Below are 20887 nucleotides of genomic sequence, written 5' to 3'. Positions count from 1 at the left end.
TTCCAGATGGAAATAACGAGGTCTAAACTGGGAACCACTGCCCTTCTACCTTGTTTATTCCAATCAGTCAGGGCACAACAAGCTTTCTGGGGGATGCAGGCAAAAGCAGCAAGGGACATCTGCCGAAGTCCTGACACTTAAATATGCATCTGTATTATTTAGCTGATCTTGGAAACACTCCTAGCACTGCTCCCTGGATTTGTTTCCAGTAGCTATTTCTAGAACTAAAAACAAAAGAGCAGTCAGTTCAGCTCAGAGCATGGCTGCTCCAAGGTCTGGACCTGAGATGTGGGCAGCTTCCTTCCCCAGGAGTGTTTTAGGAGGCAAAGCCCTCCAGCATCCATAGGGGCCACCTGAGCCACTGTTAAGGAAACAATTACCTGTTGAAGCATGAGTGCCTGCTGCTGTTGGAGCAGGACTTGGAGTTGCTGGGGAGTTAGCACTTGTTGCTGGAGGATCTGCTGCATTTGCTGGGGAGTGATCACTTGAGGTGTCATCATAGCCACCGACACTGGAACCTGCAGGCCAAGAGGAGAGAAAGAGGGGGTCAGAGAGCATCGCTGTGGTTCCTCCAGCATCCCTACGCTGGGGGAATTCCACACCTGGCATCGAGGGAGCTGAAGGCAAGAGAATCCTTGCAGCCCACCTCAGCAGGAACAAAGGTACTGTCCACACTTTCCTGATGACTGAATTCCCCTTTGGCAAAACATTAGTGGATGGAAATTCTTTAAAGCAAGCAATATGGTAAAGATTCATTTATTTTCACAAGAAATCGGCAACTGGGTCCTTTCCCTCCCAGAAAGTCCTTGCTTCCCGTACAGAAATCCAACAGTCAAATATCCTACACTGATGGCATCTAGACCCTATTACAACTGGTTTTTAAGAAAATTGAAGGAAGGCTCAGTGATGTGAATAACAGCACTAGACTCCTATGCAATTTTTACAGAAAGGCCCTACCACGATGTCTTTACCATTCCATATTCACCCAGCATACAGATGTCTTCAATTCTTTCATATTATGTGAGATACCATTAAAAGCCGCTTTCCATGACATTTCAGTGACAAACAGCTACAGTGATGAACTTGATAGCATTTCATATTTGCAACTGTTAACACGTTTCTGCACGGGCATCTTTGCAAGGAACCTGTACACTGTATCTGAAAGGATGATGTCTTGTTCAGATAAAACACTGACATTAAAATGACAGGCTGTCTTGGCCAAGGTTACACAAATTGTATTCAAGCGGATACCTAATGACAATGCTATGAATTCTGCAAGCTTTCTAGAATGTAATTTAGCTATTCAAAATAATCACTGCACTTGTGTTTAATTTGAAGACTACATGAGAACCATTTTGTCAGTCCCAGTAATGCAAGAAGACTATTTCCCTAGAAACCCACCCCTCTACCCTCCACCCCAAAAAAGGAAAAGAAAAGGAGGAAAAAAAAAAAAACAATAGAGGAAAAGACAAAACCCATATGAGTTTTAACAGTAATATTTAAGCATCTTACTTTTCTATAGTTTCAAATCAAATACATGACAGCACAAAACTGAAAGCAGTAAAGGATATACTTTGCTAAAAAGGATCTCCTGTCATCCCATGTATTACAATAAAAGGTAATAATATGTTTAGCACTTTTTCTGTGCACCACTTTCTAAAAAATCCACAGACAATAGCTGATCAGAAGATAAAGGAGTTTAAAAAAAAACCTCCCAGTGTAGTAGTAAGCAAGAGAGAAATGCAGTATTAATTTTATGTAACATAATGTCTTAATATGCAGTTTATCTTGACTTTTTCACATGATTTGTCCTGTCATTTGCATAGCAAGCTCTCATTCCTAATTTCACAGTCATTATGCACTGATGTCCTGATTTCTCAGCATCACTAATTTTGATGAACTAAAAATGGTTCCTGAAGGTCAGATGCATGTACACTGCACATCTCCCCGTGTTGTTGTGTACATGTCGTGGGCCAGGGACAGACACTGCCTCAAAAACATTTGTCTGAGCAGAGCCTACCAAGGGCTCGCACGCCTCCGACATCCCATTAAAGCAGACACGGCGAGGCCCTCTGAGCATTCCCCGTGGCACAGCGTGTTCCCACACAGCTCGTGTGGATCAGGCTGGTGTGAACGCAGGCAAATGGAGATTTAATTACAGGTCAAACGCCAGAAACCACCAAAACCAGGGGCCATTTGCCCACACCTATGGGAAAGCCATCAGCTCCGAGGACACTGAGTCATCTGGATGGGTAATCCCATTAATTCAGAATATCTTAATCTGTACTCTCTTAAAAACTTTTCTGGGAGTGCAAAATTATTTAATTAAATCCTGCTGTCACTATCTTCACCCCGAAGTGTGATTCACCTTCATTATTCTCATCCCCAGAAAAGTTTACTTTACCCTGGGGTTTGTACTACCTCTCATTGAAGTTGGATCAGGCAAACAGAAGAGGAAGCATGTTTAAGTATGTTTTCTGTGCCCTTCTTGGAAGATAGACAAGACAAATACTGTTCAGTCAGATTTATGACGACAAGAGGGGATACAGACAGGAATAGGGTGGGGTGCTGTAAACCCTACACATCGGTGATTAATCCAAAGGGCCGCGTTCTGCCGTCAGCTGGGCAGGGACAACTCCCATTCACTTCCACGGCCTTTTTGCACATTTATCTCGGGACAAATCTGACAATTGGGCCCTATCTTTGCAAACCAGCCACGTACCTTCCACTGAAGAATCTCTGAGCTGCAAGAGCAGAAGCACTTAACCAGAAAGAAAAAAGTAGTAAAATATATATATATATATGGCACACGGTTACAGAGTCCAAGTACACAGAGTACAAGTTTGCATTGGCCCGTTCAACATCATTTTACCATCTGAAACCGCATTTTCACACCACACCTGCACCCCTAAAGAAGGTGCTGCCTTCCATTTATAAACACAGCTCACAGCCACATTTAGCCAAAGCCTGTACTTCAGTTTATCACGAAAGCCGACTTACGGAAACCTCGCACAAACAACCTCAAATACATCAGAAACTACGGTGTTAAAAATGACAACACACATCCCTGACGAGCGTGGGCCCATGTACAGTCTGAGGACTTTAAACAGTTAAGAATGATGGCCTATATATCCACTCTCTTAACTCCCAACGTCCAACTTTTCCATGTAGCTAGTCCCTGGTAATACTAGGAATCAAAGGGCATGCAGCACCAGCAATAGGCTATTATAGCCCACACTTTATTACCCATTACTACCGAGGTCATTAGCGGTAAGAGTGATTGTACCGGTCTTAACCTATTGATCATTGTAACTACTATCATTTAATCCCGTGTTGAATGTCTGGAAAGCTGCTAAAGGCACACAAGAGAGAGTGCTTTAGCGATGAGAAATATAGCCAAAGCTTGGAAATTACACTTTGATTCATAAAATCTAGCCAGTGGTTTAAATCAATAGTATTTAAAACAGTCATGTAAGTTCTTAACTACAGCTCTCTAATATTTATGGGTCCCTTTTTGAGTGTATTCAGTCAAAACTAAACTTTATTTTAGATACTGTGCAATATACTTTACATTATGTTAGATAAAAAATACTTATTTCTGATATCTGGTCTGATAGTAAGTGAAACCTAAACCGAGAGCTATAAATTCATTTTAGATTTCTATCTCTCAGATGTCAACTTGAATGTGTTGCCAAAAAAAATTACAAACCAACTTTAAAAATGACTTAACTGTTTAAGTACATGAAAATGAGTGTGTTTTATGAGTTAACAATGAATCACAGAAGGAGTTTATGAAGAACTAAAATAATTCTGTCTTACTGCCTTCAGGGAGTTGAAGTTCAAATTAAACTACTGGCAGATATATTTAAAGAATGCTAAGTTAGCACGCGGAGAAGAAATCAATCTTTTATTTTTTCTTTCAAGTTGTTTATTTCTATTTTGCACATGAAACACGATTGTTGTTATTGATATGATTAATGAACTACTTTTGGTATTGTTGACTGATAACAATAGGGTGTGGTAGATACCCAGCTGCATGTAAACCTGGCAGCAAAGGTAAAAATACAGCTGCAATTTGGCTTTGGGAGTTGTGCTAGTATGGACCTGCTGACATGCTAATACCATCAACGGCAAAAAATGTCTTTAATACTCACAATTGTCTTCAGACACTGTTTCTCCCAGGGTTCTGCCTGCTGCTCCTCCAGACCCCCAAAGCCCTCCCGACCCCCTCAGCCGCCTCCACAGCCCCCCCATTTCAAGTCCTGCAAACACACCATATTTTTGGACCAAGGAAAACTTCCACAAACTTGGGCCAAGTTCACCTTTAACTTCCCCATGAAATTACAGCAGGGATGCATTTGTCACTCCTCCACACAACCCAGACAAGGGTCACGGGGATGAAAATGATTTAGTCCTATTTAATCATCTCCATTCCCTCATTTTCAGTGATATTAATATAATTAAATACTAGCTAAATAATTTCAAGTAGTTTAATCTTGTATGAAGTGAAAAGGAAAAAAAAAGAATGCCCTTTTCACACCCTGTGCCTCCGATGCTGGATACGGCTGTGGTGCTGTTAACTGTTAGCAGGCATGCATGGAAGATGGGAAGATTTCCTTAATTCATAAAGAATAACTCTGCCAGAAAATCCCTTTCTCCCGTGATCTGTGTTCAAACTTGATCTCAGTAAGCCCTCATACCCAGGCACCTTGGATTTCCAAACAGCAATTCTTCGGTTAAAGATTTTTGTGATAAAAGTTAAACGGAGCAAAACAGCTGAACACAGAAAGAGCAAGTCGCTGAGGAACAGTTAAAAATACTGGGCTACAATAAAAATAGCTACAGCCAAGCAAAACCAAACAATGAACTTGAGCTGTCCTATTAGAAAGCTCTTCTATGCAATACATTTAAAATATTAAAAAAAAAAAAAATCTCAGCTGAAACAATGCAAAACAGAAGATAAAGCACTGACAGCCTGGCAAGCAGAGAGGCACGATGCCACAAGCCAGAGCACAGCCCAGCAAAGCAAGAAGTGCTGAAGGCAGGACCTGCTTCCATCCTGAGACTAAAACGTTTCCGACACAATATTTCATCCTCCAAAATCCCAACACAAAACCGCCGCTCTCGGAATTATTCACGCAGGAACTGCAATGCTGGTTCATTATGCGAAATGGAATCTCACTTTTAGGCTTAGTTATTTTGCCATAATACAGCACAGCGCATTAAGACAGGTAAAGTTTATTATATTAATGTAAAATCAGCTAAGTAGTCTGTCATTAGCATAACTGTTCTCTCCGTAACAATACAACTCCCTATGAAAAGAGAAGGGGGGGGGGGGAGCCCTCTCTTTAAAATTAAATTAGCATTTTATTATTTTAAATTTGTTTATTATATTTTATCAGGAGGGAAGATCTCCCTTTGACCCACAGAAAGCAGAACGATGGGCTATACTGACATACTCCAGCATGTCAGGATGTCTGCTGTCCTCTGTATTCTCTCCCAGCTGAGGAAAAACGGGAATTTTTTCGTATTTGTTTACAGAATGAAACATCTGATCTTATCTTCCACTTCTCATGCATACCAGGTTTCTCACTAAGTGCCAGGATAATTGTTTCAGCTATAATAAATACCCATTTAATTTGCATAAAAATATAAAGTTTACATAAATTAAATCCTTTCTACATCTAACATTTGTCAAATAGAGACTAAACCAGAACATACACACACACACACAACCAAACACCCTTTTAATAAGCCGAGTGAGATTTCAACCTCGAGATTATCATCATCATTTTTCACATTTTAAAAAGTTATAGTTTTTGTTTCCCTCTCTAGCATGAAAGGAAAAATTATAACCTGCTGTACATGGTTCCAAACAGTGGTGATGTTTTATAATGATTCAGTTTAAAAAAAATAAAAAAAAAAAAGGAAAAAAAAATCTGCTTTTTTTCCAGAGTTTAGGAAAGGAAATGTTAGATCAACATATTCTGCCAAAAAAGCCTCAAATAAACCAAAAGCAATCCTGCTTAGAAACATCCAAAATACCTCTAAAGCCCTTGAAAACCCCTTGAAACCCTCTGACCAAACACCCTTAATATACTGAGAATGATCATTGTGTCAGACTCCTTACATTTGTGTATTAATTCATACAGACATTACGGAGAGCTTAATTAAATAATAAAAGACCATGATTGAACCGGCAACATTTAATATGCCCAGAGTTTCATGTGAGTAAAAGGGAAGTGATACACAGAGGGGGCTTTTTTTTTTTTTTTTTTTTTTATGGTAGATTTTTAAGAACTGAAACTCCCAACAGATTTCTAGGAAGGATGAATCCTCTCTCCATCCCTGGTTATTTTCTCCTGCAACAGTCAAATCCACAGCTGCCTGCTCTTCAAACTCAGGGCACTTGAGATGACGTACAATAGTGGTGGCCAGCTGAAAATATTAGTGATTCTTGAAAAAAAATTCACCTGGTTAAATCATGCTGTTTATTTCCCACACAAACCAGCGCCTCTGCTTACACACTCGGGTAGGCTTTGCCACTCTGGTTCCAAGTGTCACCTCTGTAACAGTTGTAAACTTTATTTGCTTAAAAATGTGCAGGTTTTCACACCTATGGCAGACACCTACAGCTGAACATCACAGCTAAGCACAACGGTGCAAATTAGATTCTAATGAGAAAACATCAGTTGCTTCTTTGACAATTTTGCCATTCACTGATTTACTTCTAATGAAGACACACTCCAACCAGCCAGCTCGCCGTGTTAAAGGTCAAAGCATGTTCAAAAAAATGCCTCACAAAATCAAGGCAAATGGGAAACCCGTAAAGAAACCTTCTCATAAAGTGGCGTGGCAATTAGAGTAATTGTGCAAAAAAGCCGTCTTCGGTAAAAAGTAAAAGAAATTAAGCTGCCACTACTGTAACAGGTTAGATGAAAATCAAAATTTAATGTATTCTCCCTTGTGTCATCTTGTTTTGTCAAGACATCAAATAGAATTGGAAAGTACAAAATAACAAGCCCTTGAGAAATCACAGAAGCCGACCTTTTTGATGTTGTTGGTTTACCTTGTTCTCAGTTATTTGAACAATGATGTTTCAGATTTAAGGGCAAGATAAAGCTTAAAAATTAAAACCCGTTGTCAGTTTGGGGAGGAGGGGGTGTTGTCCCTCCCAAATAACAGAGCATCTTACCTAATCAATGAAGGCAAATCCATCCAAAACTAGTGCACAGAACAATTATCAATTCCACTTATTTGTTCAATATTCAGTCTGCATTTTCTAACATTCATTCAACTTCAGTACAAACTACAGATCCTCCTGCTAGCACAGGAAACTGTGCTGGAAAGGTTAAAAAAAAAAGGAACAAAAAAAGAAAAGCTGGGGAAGACATATTTGCCAGTTCTGATTCTCTCCCAATCTCTACACGGCCACTTTAATCTGCAGATGAGTGCACAGTGGATTTTTTTTCCCTTTCCTTGTAACTGGAAAGTGAAGCTAAACAAGTAAGCACCTTATAAAAACAAAACAGTACAGGACATTTTAACTGAACTACAGCAAAGTAGTTTCCAGTAATGCAGTTCTGCTTTCAATAAAACAAACAAACTGCTTAAAACCAGCCAAGCCTTTCACCAAACAATAACAAATTTAGCTTATGGTGTCAGGACTTTCCCACAATCTAGTTTTGCAGGTGTTGATAAAACTACCCCTGCTACTGCTTTTCCCTAGCAAAGAGGGGAGAAAAACAACACCAGTAAGTTATCCTGCTACTGGGAAACCTTTTCAGAAAGTAAATCCAACTGCTGTGTCCTCCCAGCTCAGGTTTGTCTCCAGCAGCTCTGAAACGACTAAGAAATACAGAGCAGGAAAGCACAGGAGCTTTGAAACTCCGTAAACTTTTGAATGCAATAATCTTTCTCCCCTTACCTTTCTTCAGCTGCCCGGAGCATGTAATCACACACACAAAAAACAAAGAACTTTACACTGAAATAGTCACTTGTTTAGCTTCAGTATTTTAAAAACATCTTCACTCTCAAGCAACAACAGCGAACCTGAACACTGTCAGGTCAAAATGGTGCATAAGAAAATCTCTCTGACTGCCCTACTCCGCTTTCAATGCCTTAAAAACCCCCTTTAACCTTCTTCACACAACTGTTGCAACTCTTTTCTTCCTGGCACACAACTAAAATCAACTCAACTTGCACAGCCCACCATCCATTAGTGCAATCATCCATCTGTGACCCATTACAACCCAGGGGCGACACGTTACGACTCCACCGTGGTGTCTGATCACTACTGACGCCCCAGCATAAATTTCAGCGTGGGGTTAAGAGTTACACTGCTAAAACGTGTGGAGGGCTCATCCAGCTGTAGAAAAACGTGAGAGGCACCCACACCTTCCTCTGAGCAGCGAGATCCCCGCAAAGCCAGCGCAGGCATTTCATTTCTTCCCTGTCAATCCCATTATATTTATGACTTCTCTTTAGTTCAGCTGAGTGACTGGTCAGAGCATGTCTCAGAGCTTTTTTTTTTTTTTTTTAAGCAAAAATAACACTGCTTAGAAAAGGGAGAGTACAATGGCCCAGCACAGTAAAGTGTATGTTAAACAAGACCAAAAAAAACCAACAAACCAACTGTAGCAAACAAAAAAAAAAATTTCAAAGCAGCCCTTCCTATCATAAGCTTTCTGATGATTTATGGTTTACCAACTCAGCAAGGTTACGCAACACTGCATGCCTTTAGATGCATTATTTGAGTCAGTTGAGATTTAATTAAGATCACAGCCTCCAAAATCCCTGTCAAATGAAAATTCACAGAAGACAATACACTATATATCCTCATGCAGATAGTCTCCATTCCATGCTCTGGAATAACATAAGTTAATCCTCGTTTCTATGGTGGCAGACAAAAGTTCACTAATTTTGTTTTCTTTTGACACTTGTGTTGTTTTCTGTTTTATGTCATGAGATCATTCCCTTTTGAGAGGGGAGGGGAGCTGATATAGGGGGAGAGGAGGGAGAGCAATATGTCTGAATATGGCAGCAGATGTATTTTGACATTCTCACAGCTCTGCTGTGATGTCATCAAGTTTTCATATAATTAACCCCTGCCAGTAAGAGCATCCTTTCATGACATCTGTCCACTGGGAAGGGGAAGAAGGAGTCAGGGAAAAAACACAAAAAGTGCCCCAATCTGGCTCTCACACTAAACCCAAAATCAAACAAAATTAAATTAAGGCTACAAAACAGCATTCACATCTTCCTCCTGTATCAGCAACTAGCTTTTCCCAATTCATTATCTGCCCCAGCTGCCTCCTCACCTCCGAGGTCCTCTGAAACCACACGCCACGGACGCCCAGCTCATTCCCAGCGCCTTCTCCTCCTGATGGTCCTGATGCCGCGGAACCCCTTCACTCTATAATCCAGTTCCTCTATTTGCTAAACATGAGCATGTTAAATAAAACAATATTTCTTACTGAGAAATTGCTAGAACTTTACCTCATTCCAGTGTATTCCTATTTGCATTATCTTAATATCTGCTTGCTTATCTCATGGTTTAGAAATGACAGGTGCTAGCGGCCTTTTGTTTGACAGGCCACTACACAAATAACTGTCTTGCCTGAAAGGGCTAATGCACTACTAATGAACAATAAATCAACTTTGATTATAAAGTGTCAGACCAATCAGTTTGCAGTTCAGCTCTATCGCAGTCCAGGCCAAGGCAGCTACTCTGTTTAGGCAGGACTCGGGTTTCATCTCTGCAGCCTTATCAATGAAATTTTTTGGACGCAGCCACAGGAGATCACTGAAAGCCCTCTGACAGCAGATTTTCCGCTGGCTGTGGGGAGAGTGCCTGCTTTTAGAGACTTCCTAGGCTGCTACTGCAATAAATATACAATCAACAAAAGCCATTTCTTAACCAGACAGAAGCACACGCTAATGACATACACACATTGTAGCCGTGACTTTTAGAAGAGCTACAAGCAAAAAGAAATGGTTTTCAACTTGGTGTAAAGATGTGCAAGATGCCTAAAAGTTCAGCACATTAAACCTACTTATGAGGGGTTCGATCTGGCAAATCTTAATTTAGCAGGCAGGGTGCTTACAGCTCAGGGGGGGAGGAAAGAGAGGGAGAGATCCTCCTCTCCTAGTACAGCTACTGCACATGCACAAGTCCTTCCAGGATTGGGCCCAGGAGCATCAGGCATAAAAATCAGCTGTGATCCAAATAAAAAGAACAGGATTTGAACATCTCAGTTTATTTACAAAACAGCAAACTAGCCTGCGTAAGTTACTTTTTACTGGAAATAAACTTTAGCAATTTATTGTAGTTCACAACTCAACACTCACTGCTAGAATAAATCCAACCGTTTGGTTTTCATAAACAGATCTTGGTCAGCCCCGAATGATTCACATTTCCTGCCACCAAACTTGTTTTTATTTAAAAAAGATGAAATGGTAGCGTGTCAATCGCCGGCACACGCACCGAGACGATCGTGTCGCGCTACCGGGAAGCTTTTCCCTGCCACCAGCGCAAGGACAAGTCAGAGCTCTCGGTGTTTTCAGAGACAAGCTGGCTTTGAAGGAGTTAATTCCAGAGAGGAAGAGTGTATATGCACTTTGCTCTAAACTTACCACCCACTTCCTAAGGGTTCCCTCCCTCCCCACCACCACCACCACCACCCTCGAAAATTCAGCTCACTCGCACTGCAACGCCGGCTCGCAGGGCTGACACCGAGATCCCGTTACATCCATTTCGCCGGGGTTCACAGCACTAGTCAATGTCAAAAAACCAAAGCTCACTCACTTAATTTCCCCCCGGTAAATTGACTGGCGAATCCATTCAGCGATCCCGGTTCCTGACATTTAAACCTGACAGCGCGTTTTTATCCGGCTCCGTGCACTTTTCCCCGTTCGCCTCGCTCTTCTTCCAAAAACTCCAGCGCTGCGGCACAAGCCCCGCGCGGGCTACGGCTGTCGCGACAGACGCCGGGCGACACGCTCCGCGCCGCTCATCACTTCTAAAAAACCTCCGGCGAGTTGCGGGGCGCACACGCCGTCCCTCCCTCCCTCCCTCCCTCCTCCTCCTCCTCCTCTCTCAGAGCGGCGCGGCTCCTCCATCCTCGCCGGGCTGTTTTCCGGCACTTTGCGCGGGCCTTTCCCCCCCGCTCCCCGCCCTTCCCGGCTCGGTGTTCCCCCCGCGGGGCACCCACCTGGGCGGCGGCGGGCGGCGAGCGGCGCGCCGGGCCATGGAGCGGGCTGGCGGAGCGGCGGGCGCGGAGCGCTGCGGAGGCTCCGCGGGCGGAGTGCGGGGCGCGCTGCTCGGGGCTCCTGCAGCCGCCGCCGCCACCCGCGCGGCCCCGCCCTGCGCCGCCGACAACACCCCGCCCCGGAACGGGGCGCCCGCAGGCCGCCCCCGCCCCCTGCCCCGGCACCGCCGGCTGACACCCCGGACACCCCCTCGGACACTCTCCCTTGGACACCCCTCCCTTGACACCCCCTGGACACCCCCCTCGGACACCCCCTCGGACACCCTCCCTTGGACACCCCCCCTTGGACACCCTCCCTCGGACACCCTCCCCCGGACGCGCCGGTGGAGCCGCGGGGGAAAGCGCCGGCACAACGCGCTGCCGGCACCGCAGGGGAACCCTCCTGCCCGCCCCGCAACTTTGTCGTCTTCTCCCGCGCTCTCTCCCCTTCTGCCTTCCCGGCGGCTCTGCCGCGAAACCCCGGGATTTCGGGATCGGAAAATAGCGATAATGAAACAAACAAACAAACAAAAAACGACCGCAAGATGCCTGTGACAGGAGTTTGCAGCGGAACGGGGGTGAGCGCCCGGCCTGCCGAGGGGAGCATCTCCCCTTTCCCTCCTGGTCAAGCCTTGGCGACCAGCGATGCCCGAGCACTCCAGCCCTGGCCAAGGGCATCTACGACTGCCTGGCACTAAGGCAGCCGAGCCCTCGAGCGCTGCGGACCCAAATCTGCTATGTTTGGGTCCGTGGCACCTCTCTAACCATGGGGCACAGTGTCACCTCACTCAGAACAAGCTTCACAAACTCACACGGGCAAGCTCCAAGAAACACTTGTCCAGACTTGAGCACACAAACTGGACCCTGTCCGTGTGCTCTCTCTAACCCAGGGACTGCCACGGCCCCGGGACCCTATTTTCCCTTGCCCAAAAAGCTCCTATCTATAGAATATCCTGAGTTTGAAGCCACAAAGATCATCGAGTCCAACTCCACTTCCTCTCAAGCAGCAATATTTGTAAAAACTCTCCCACTATTTCAATTTTTTTTTTGTGTTTTACATTTTCACATAGTTTCTGCAGATAAAATTGATGCAGAGAGTTACTCCTCAGTTACTTTACGTTCAAGTACCAGTGCAGATGCAAGCCGCCCTACACCGTTCCCAGCAGAACCTCCCGTTATTTGCAGGAGTCGGGCTGTCAGACAATAGCCCCATTAGTGATGCTGCTGAAGAACCTCACAAGAAGCAAAGACAAAGGACCCAATTTACTGACAACTAGTGATCTGATGTTAAATGGGATGCGATACGGATTGCTTTCCACCCTAAAGTGTTTTCGTGTCAGATAACAAATTTATTAATGGGATTTTTTTCAGGTCACAAAAATGTGACCCCACCCTCTTATGAATATTTAATAAGGGACTAAGGGCATCTTTTGCAAGACCCTAAATCTGCCAGAAACAGCCTACATGAATCAGAGAGTGCCTGCCTCTTAAAGGGGCATGGACACCCCGAGCAGGTCAGCACTGACAGGGCACAGGAACAGCCAGTATTTATATGTGTTCTATCTATGCAAAGTCAAGCACAGATGTACACAGGCCCCCCAACACACTGGGCACTCAGCAGTAACAGAAACCGGTAATGCATGCAACGAGCTAGTAATAATTATCACCTGTGCTTAAGAGAAATCCTTCCTGTCCTGGACTTCAAAGCAATCTCGAGGAATTTGGATTGCTTTGGGGAATATATTACAGAATACACAGGCTTAAACTTTTCAACAGTTTCTCTTGTGGACCACCTCCTCCTCCTGCTGCGTTTCCAAGAGCATCGCTGTGGCAGGATCTCCAACGGCACTGACAGCAAAGGAGCAGCGGTAGGAACGACTCTGCATTAACACACCCTGACCAACTCTGCATCCGAAATGAGGAGGGGGCAGCATGCCCAGGCAGTCTCTGCAAACCATCAGAGGATGCTTTACAGACCCCCGTTTGGAAATCTTTTGATCTATCTTGTCTTCCTCAGCACAAACTTCTCACTCACACACAACCCTCAATCTTATTCTCACATCATCAATCCTTACTTTCCGGTATGGCCACATCCAGGTACACAACAGCTCAACAGAAGGCCAGTGTCCTCCTTCTGTCCTGGTCACTGGCTGATCACACGCCTCTGGGCCAAGCTCTGACCTACTGTATTTATATAAAAAACAGGACACTATGAAACCTACCACTTTGCTCAAGGCATTTCTCTTCTTTCCATGGGCGAAGAAAAAGCATAACGTGGCAATGCAAGCCCAAGGTTGTGATCTACATGCAAAGCAAAAGCACAGTGCTGGCTCTGGCACTGACAATTCTCCCCAGCCTCGGGCAAGTCACCTAGAAATTTTTGTTTGGTTTTGTCTTTTTTTTTTTTAAGTTCTGACATTGAGGATGCCTCTCTCTGAGAGTTCAGTCTGCAATGTTTGTGACCTGGCTTCGGAGCGGCCTGCACCATTTCAAGGCAGTCAATGACTTCAACATCTCTGTCTCCTCATCTGCAGAACGGGGATAATACGACTCATTTCAGGATCTTCGTTAGACCAGTATTTGCAAAACACCTTGAAAAATGAAAGGTGCTGCCTAAGCACTGAGTGCTGGCCACAGAACCTGCAGGCCGTTATTTTTAAAGCGTTTTATACCCTTTCATATAAAAGCTTCATACCTGCAAGCTCAGCCAACATCTGCTGTGGGCTAAAAACTTCATCCTTACTAAAGGAGATGGTAGCACTTGTTAAGTAAGGTCATCATGAAATATAATGCATTTCTAAGCCAGCAAAATATTTTAGAAGACCAAGAAGAACCATAAACTCCCACTTTAATTCCATTCAATTATGGAGAGTCATCACAGACAGAGACCATCAGACAGGGATGTTCAAAACAGAACACATAAAGTAATACATTAAAAATAACTGGGAAAGAGCGTGGCAGGCTAGATGGCTATTTGGCACCATGTTCCCACAGGATCTGATCCATATTAAGTGGTCATATCAACACCTAGGTGAAAGAAAATAATCACGGGACACTAAGGTTCAAGTTGGAGGAACAGATTAGGAATTATGATGAATACAGGGGAATAAGTGGTTTTGTTATGCCATTATTTTACATGTACACTTTATTCATGGACTTTTGTAGGTACCTATCCATGCAGAGACCATGGACTTACCTACAGAAAAGCCTCCTCTACCTGCAGGGCAGGGGAGAGGGAAAGAAAAGACACCCACAAACCACAACCTTTTCTAACCTGTCCCAAATTAGAAAATTTTTAGTCCTAATATGAGGCAATTTCTACCTGAGACAGCAATACCTCTGCCCTTACCCTGGGGACGTTCCCCTGGGCAGACAGGGCCAAATAGGTCCCACTCTGCTCTCTGTCTGCTGGTGGTGGGCCAAATCCTGCACCCTGTTCCCCACACACAAATTTGGGAGTGAGTAATTCAGACGAGCTCTTGTGCCAGTGCTGCTGTGGCCCAGAGGAGCCCACCCCCACTCCACAGGTCCCACGCCAAGCCTGGCAAAGGCAAGTGCCAAATCCCACTGCTCTGCACACTGGACAGAGCCATGGGACGGTTTAAAAGCAAGCTGCTGTTTGCAGTTCTGAGGGAAAAAGCTGTCTCGGATACTATTCCCACTCCTAGATCCCCAGGCCCATTTTTGTGGGGTTAAATCATATTTTCCTGTTTTGAGAATGCTTCATTTTCCCTTGTTGCTGTTTGAAAGACCTACAAAAACAAATGGGGAAAACAACTGACTAAACAGGAAACAGTGAAACTTATTACCCACAAACTGCTGAGAAAAAGAACAAAGTAAACATTTTTTTTTTTTGTCTTTTTTTTTATAATCTCAGCTAATGCCCTCATGGTAAAATATCTTCAGGCAGAAAAGTGACTTTTAGGCGGATGGTGTCTAACAAAACAGAATACCAAAGCAATTAACATTTCAGTAATCCTTGTATCCCTGTTGCTCTTCTTCTGATGTGAAACTGTCATTTTCCTTACTGCTCCTGCAAATTCTGCATGAACAAGGCTCTTTAAATCCCCTCAGTGTTGTACAATGGTTTAAATTTCACTTCATGGCATGCTTTAAATTACCATTCACATCTTCATTTAATGCATCATTTTATAATGCCAGTGTTACTAGTTAATTTATATATACACAGCAGGATGTGTCAACATTCAGGTGAGTTATGAATATGATTGTGCAGGAGTTATGGAAGACATTTCAGCAAAATTATGGTTCCCTCTAAACATAAAAATATTAATAATGAATCAAACATCACAGGTAAACAACAAATTTTATATAATTGCTCCCCCCATGCTTCTAGATAAATAAATAAATAAAAATGGCAACGTTTTTGCTCTGCATTCATATTTGATTGATCTTAATAAATTGCCATCTCCTTTCCTAATAAACTGTAATCTCTTGTTTCCGCCACAAAGTAAAATTTATTAGCACACTCTTCTACCAGCAGGTCTGCATCACTCACAGCACAGTGTGCAAATTGTTCCAAGTATGCTTGGGCATTATTCATAATTTATTTTTCTGCCCCAAAGTACACAATATATTGAGAGGTAATCACCACTAACTGTTCCTGGTTACTTTCCTTAATTATGTGAGATGGCATTTATGTCATGTACAGTAGAGGAAATGCTGCAGTTTCCACTAAAACTCCATTTTTTTTTTTGCCACGGGTTGAAACACAGTGTTCACACAGAGAAAACCTTCTTAGGACAGGAAAGACTGGAGGTGGTATCTGGTAGGAGATGGCAACACCTCCACTTGAAAAGAACAAGCCCTGTCTACCAAAATAACCCACTGGGCATGACAACAGCGATGGCTCCGAGAGGAAAAGTAGGTGTTTTGTCGTGATGTTAAAGTTGCCATGGTAAGAAAAAAACCACAGAATGAAACATCAACAAAACAAACGTCAATCAAACACATTTTTGCCTGTTAAGTATTAACCAGTGAACTCCTGGCCACCCCAGATCATCTCCTGCCCATCGCAGCAGTGCAGGCAGGCGGGTGCTCCAGGCTGGAGCCACTCCAGGGTCCACGGCTGGGAGTTTGGGGGTGGATCACCCCAGCTCAGGGCTGGTGTGGGGACAGCTGGTGTGGAATGCAGCGCTGGAAGCACTGCCCTCTCCTGGTAATCTGCCTCTGTCATCAGGAGGCTTAATGCTTCACCTCACCACAAAAGATCCCCTTTAAAAGCCCAGGCCTGCTTCCACAACAAACTACATACACACACGCCTACGTACACACACGTACTGACAGAGATGCAAATTAAAATAAAACGGATTAACTGTGGGCCCCCTTATGTAAAAACACCTATCAGACCATTGTGCTCACAGTCCAGGAGGGCTGAGCTCTATATTCTGGTTCACCTGTGAGAACACCCCACTGGGCATCACCACTGGGCATTGCCGTTTTTCACTCACTCTGCTGGGAATGCACATCAGTGTATTTTCAATAAAACACCTTCTTAGCAGTAATGGGCCACTGTTCCCATTTCAGTGGTCCCCAAGGTTTCATGATACAGTTTATTTAGCTGGCTCACACTTCCAAGTTTTCCTCCAATATTCAAAAGCTATTTTTAATTTTTTTAAGAAGGCAGCCACGGGAAGAGCTTTTTCTCTTCTTTAGAGAGGAAGACACTTAATTTTGTACATACAACAAAACAACTTGAATTGTTTCCTGAAGAGGTGTTTATGCAACAGCCCTGATGGTTATATAGGAACTCAGAGAAAAGCTGTGGCACAGCTGATGCTACACAGGGACAGAGTTTGGGAGCAGCACTGGGATCTCTGCTCCTGGCTAGACAGAACAAGCACCATGATCAAATGCACCTCCAAAATGCCAAAAAGCAGCAAAACAGAGCAATTTGCAAAGCTGGGAAACAGTGCTAAAGCCAAGACGACTCAGTGCAGGTAGAAGCACACAGAGGAGTCCCCTAAAATATTCTCTGGTTGTCACACTGCACTGGGAAGGTGTGTTCGCTGCAAGGGAGCTCTGAATTACTGGGAGGAGATACTACAGGTTACCAGCCTACATTCCCCTGTACATGTATAAATCACTTTTTAGAAAGCAGGGCATGGCGAGGGAGGTGTCCTTGTGACCATCACCTCACACTGCACATAGTGTGCTTCCCCTCTTCCTCACTGTCTCTGGGTCAGGAGCACCCCCTCACTCAGCCCAGCAGGACAGAGAATGGGAGAGGAGAAGGTGCCATTGTTGTTTTGGGACAACAACACTGCAGGGCAGAAGCCCCAGCCCCGGCACAGCCATTCCCTGGCCGTTGGCCACGTCAGTCATTTTGATGGTGCACATCTGGTTTCACATGGGCGAGAAACAGCCAGCCATGCCGGCTAAGCAAACACCCCAACCAGAGGACTTTGCTCTCAGATCCCTTGGGGTCATCCGACCGGCTCAGAGTCCTTTGTGCATCACTAAGCAGGGCTCACTGTGTGCTCTGGGCTTTTCCTTTGTACTTCCACTCCAGCCCTTCACAGTGCAATGCCACGATCCGTCACTTCATTCCAAAAAAACGGGGTCTGAACTGAATTCAAGGACAGGGTCCTCCCCTCCCGCTTCCCTTCCCCAGGCAAAGGCAGCTCCTCACTGCGTGCACGGGTTATGACCCACTGATGTTTCCTACCCAAATCTGGCTGCTGCTCATCCTAATCCTTTTCTCCCCTCAAGCCACAAGAAGAGATGATGCTGAGAGGCAGCAGGTCTCTGGGCTGGGAGAGGATGCGGTGGGGCAGCCAGGACCCACTCCTTTGCTGCACCCATGATGCCAAAGGGTGAACAAGCAAATAAAGAAATTTGTCTGGGGTCCCTTAAAACAAATTTACCTTCCTGTAGCAAGAGAAATCCTGCAGATGTGCCTAAAAATTTGGGATTGGAAAAGTGCAAATTCGCTGTGAAGTGTAACAACAGAGCAATACAACAAAAATCCATCTCTGGAAGGAGACAACAATTCTCTGCAGATGCTTCTGGGGTGGATGGTGGCAGCAACTTTGCCTCACAGAGCCCTGGAGGAATTCAGGACACCTGAGGCACCAAATCCTTCACTCGAATGAAATTGCAGGGTGATTAAGCAGAGAGAATGTAACTATCCAAACTGTAATTTGGACAGCACAATGGATCTAACACCCCTATTCTTGGGAGGAAAAAAAAATAAGTACTGTATTTGAAGTTCAAAATCTAATTAACTATTTGAGAAAAAGAATTCTGTTTTTAAAAGAAAATTCCTAACAATATAAAGAGAATTACTGCCAAAGTTTTTGAAGCACTGCATAAAATGGTATGAAAAACGTATGATATTGTAATAATAGGAATGACTGGATTTGCTCAAATGTTCCTTATACCTTATAATACAAGAATAAAATACAGTGTAAATCCTTCTATCTACATAAGTTCCCTGTACAGAAAAATCTCTCCTTTAATAGGTTTACACCTTTAACATGTATTAGTTTGGAAAAGTCCTAGGGTATAATTACACATCTTGGCTTGGCACATTAATAGCTGTTCCCTTCATTTACTGATTTCTTTTACTGGTCAATTTGCTATTTTACTACACTGCTCTTACAGCTCGGCTTCCTCCCTGTGCAGGGAAGGGCAGAGCTGGCCATGGGCTGTGTGCTGCCCTGGGGAGGTGGCTTTTGATACCTTGATCCCGGCCACGTGCACACACAATGCTCGTCTGGGATGCGGCGTTTCCTTCCACCTGTGCCAGCGAGCCACAGGTCACAGGCAGAAGGAAGAGGAGCTGCCCTCGCTTCCAGGAAAATCTGTGCAGAAATAAGCCCTGTGGGCCCAGGACAACATTAGCCAAGTAGGGCATCTCCAGGGCTTCATGCCACCCTGCTGGTCACGTCTCCCTCCAGTGCCCTGAAGAGCTGCACTTGCTGCTGCCCAGGCTCCTGGCCCCACATCCCTCCCCACACTGTTCCCTCTCAAATCCCCTCTGACACCTTGCATCCCTCAATTCCTTCTTTGCTCCAGGCTTTTCCTGTTGTTCTAAATTCTGCTCTCTGCTCCCCTGGAGCTCCATCCCCATTGTTCCTCCTCACCTTTTTCTCCCTACGGCTTGAGAGACCTGGAGAGATCTCACCTGGGAGAGGATGCTCACACCTCACACCACCACACACGTGGGAAAGGACCATTTTCCCGTAATGGAGAAGGGACACACCTAATGATCCACGCTGCCAATCTCCACAGCTTCCCTTTGCACCTCAGCTCCAGGCTCAAGGCAGAGCTGGCATTTGCTAAGCCTCCATCCACCAGCTTCTACAGGTTTTTTGACAGTTTAAGGGTTTTCTTATGTTATAGCAGAGCCATTCAGTTAATGGCTTCTCAGCACTGCCATTATAAACCAGAACTTTTCAGGTGTTTATTACTCGGCTTTAAAAATTGGCTCTATGCTGAAATTTGGCAAACGAAGTGTCAGCCTAGGAGAAAATTTTATTTTTTGCCAATTTTGTACTGTAAAAAAAAAAAAATGACCCCACTTTGGCCTCCATAAAAATGCAGGTTTTGCTGCCTCAGTGACACTGGTGAAGTAACAAGTCAATATTGTAATAGTGCCAGCAGAGCTGAGTGATTTAATGCCAAAAATTGCTTTGAAGGTGAAAAGTGCTATTGAGCTGCTAATTATTAACTATTATTACTGATCCTGCTGCACAACAAAGATGCAAACAGAAAACAAAGGGAATATGAGACACTGTTGGGAAAATGAGGCAGAATTGAAATAAGGGTCCAGTGCTGAACACAGAGTAGCTGGAAAACAAGAGTCAGGAGCACAGGCAGGGTGGGGTCCTCCAGCCAAGGCAAGAAGAACGAACTGATATGGAAATATTATTTTTCATTTTCCAGGACAGTATTTCAAATACAAATAAAATACAAATGATACCGTGTAGCTTGCTCGACGCCAAAGCTAGCAATCATGTAGTATCAAAATCAGCTCTAAACCACGCTGAACTGAGGTCAATGAGGACCTCATATTGCTCAGCCAGAGCCAAGAGAAACTTTGCCATTTATTTCAACATGCAGAAGACAGAGCCTTGAAGGTGCTGAGGATGGGCGACCTTGCCTCGGCTGCCTGGCAGTCAGACATTGACATAAAAACAGGTTGGGAATTTCAAAGGGCCCAAAAACACTTAAATCCCCTAAATCTCTGGGATCCTTTCAATGCCCATATGCACAAGGGTAGCAGCATCCACATCACACACCCCAAAATCTGACCTAGGTTGATCCGACTTGGTTGAACAGAGGGGAAAGTAAGTGACCTCTACTCTGAACCTCCCCAGGTACTCCACTGTGGCACTTTCTCAGGGGACTGTGGTTTTGTAGAAGAAAGGTAACAGAGTGAGTATTTCTTTTTGGGGGAAGAAGTGAGGACCAGGAGGTGAGTGAGGCCAGGGCATGCTGCCATTTGGAATACGCTGTACCAAAGCAGCCGTGAAAAGTCATCAGGGCTGCTCTCAAACACAGTAAAAAGAAAAAAAAAAAAACCACCCCAATTTATCTTTCTGGAAACTTTCTGCTTGTCTAAGTGGCAGCTATTTAAATACAATTAACAAGCAAATGATTTTAAAATTACAATA

General features: G+C 44.2%; 1 protein-coding gene across 18 annotated transcripts in view; it reads right to left on the bottom strand.

Annotated features, from left to right (window-relative positions):
* FOXP1 (forkhead box P1) overlaps nt 1-20887 on the bottom strand; it is a 338282-nt gene that overhangs the window by 75343 nt on the left and 242052 nt on the right. For 16 of the 18 annotated variants that reach the window (XR_007628694.1, XM_050313031.1, XM_050313038.1 and 13 more), the window contains one exon: nt 381-518. Coding sequence is in view for 17 of the 18 variants with exons in the window: in XM_050313031.1 (XP_050168988.1) it covers nt 381-518 (138 nt within the window). In the remaining variant the exon portion in view is untranslated. Of the gene's footprint in view, nt 1-380; nt 519-10807; nt 10936-11213; nt 11233-20887 lie in introns of those variants that run through there. The other 2 variants (XM_050313046.1, XM_050313045.1) reach the window with 2 other exon arrangements.

The sequence above is a fragment of the Myiozetetes cayanensis genome, unplaced genomic scaffold (assembly GCF_022539395.1).
Source record: "Myiozetetes cayanensis isolate MyiCay16 unplaced genomic scaffold, myiCay2020 scf18, whole genome shotgun sequence".
In the NCBI taxonomy this organism is placed as follows: domain Eukaryota; kingdom Metazoa; phylum Chordata; class Aves; order Passeriformes; family Tyrannidae; genus Myiozetetes; species Myiozetetes cayanensis.
This window is presented reverse-complemented; position numbering and strand designations above follow the sequence as displayed.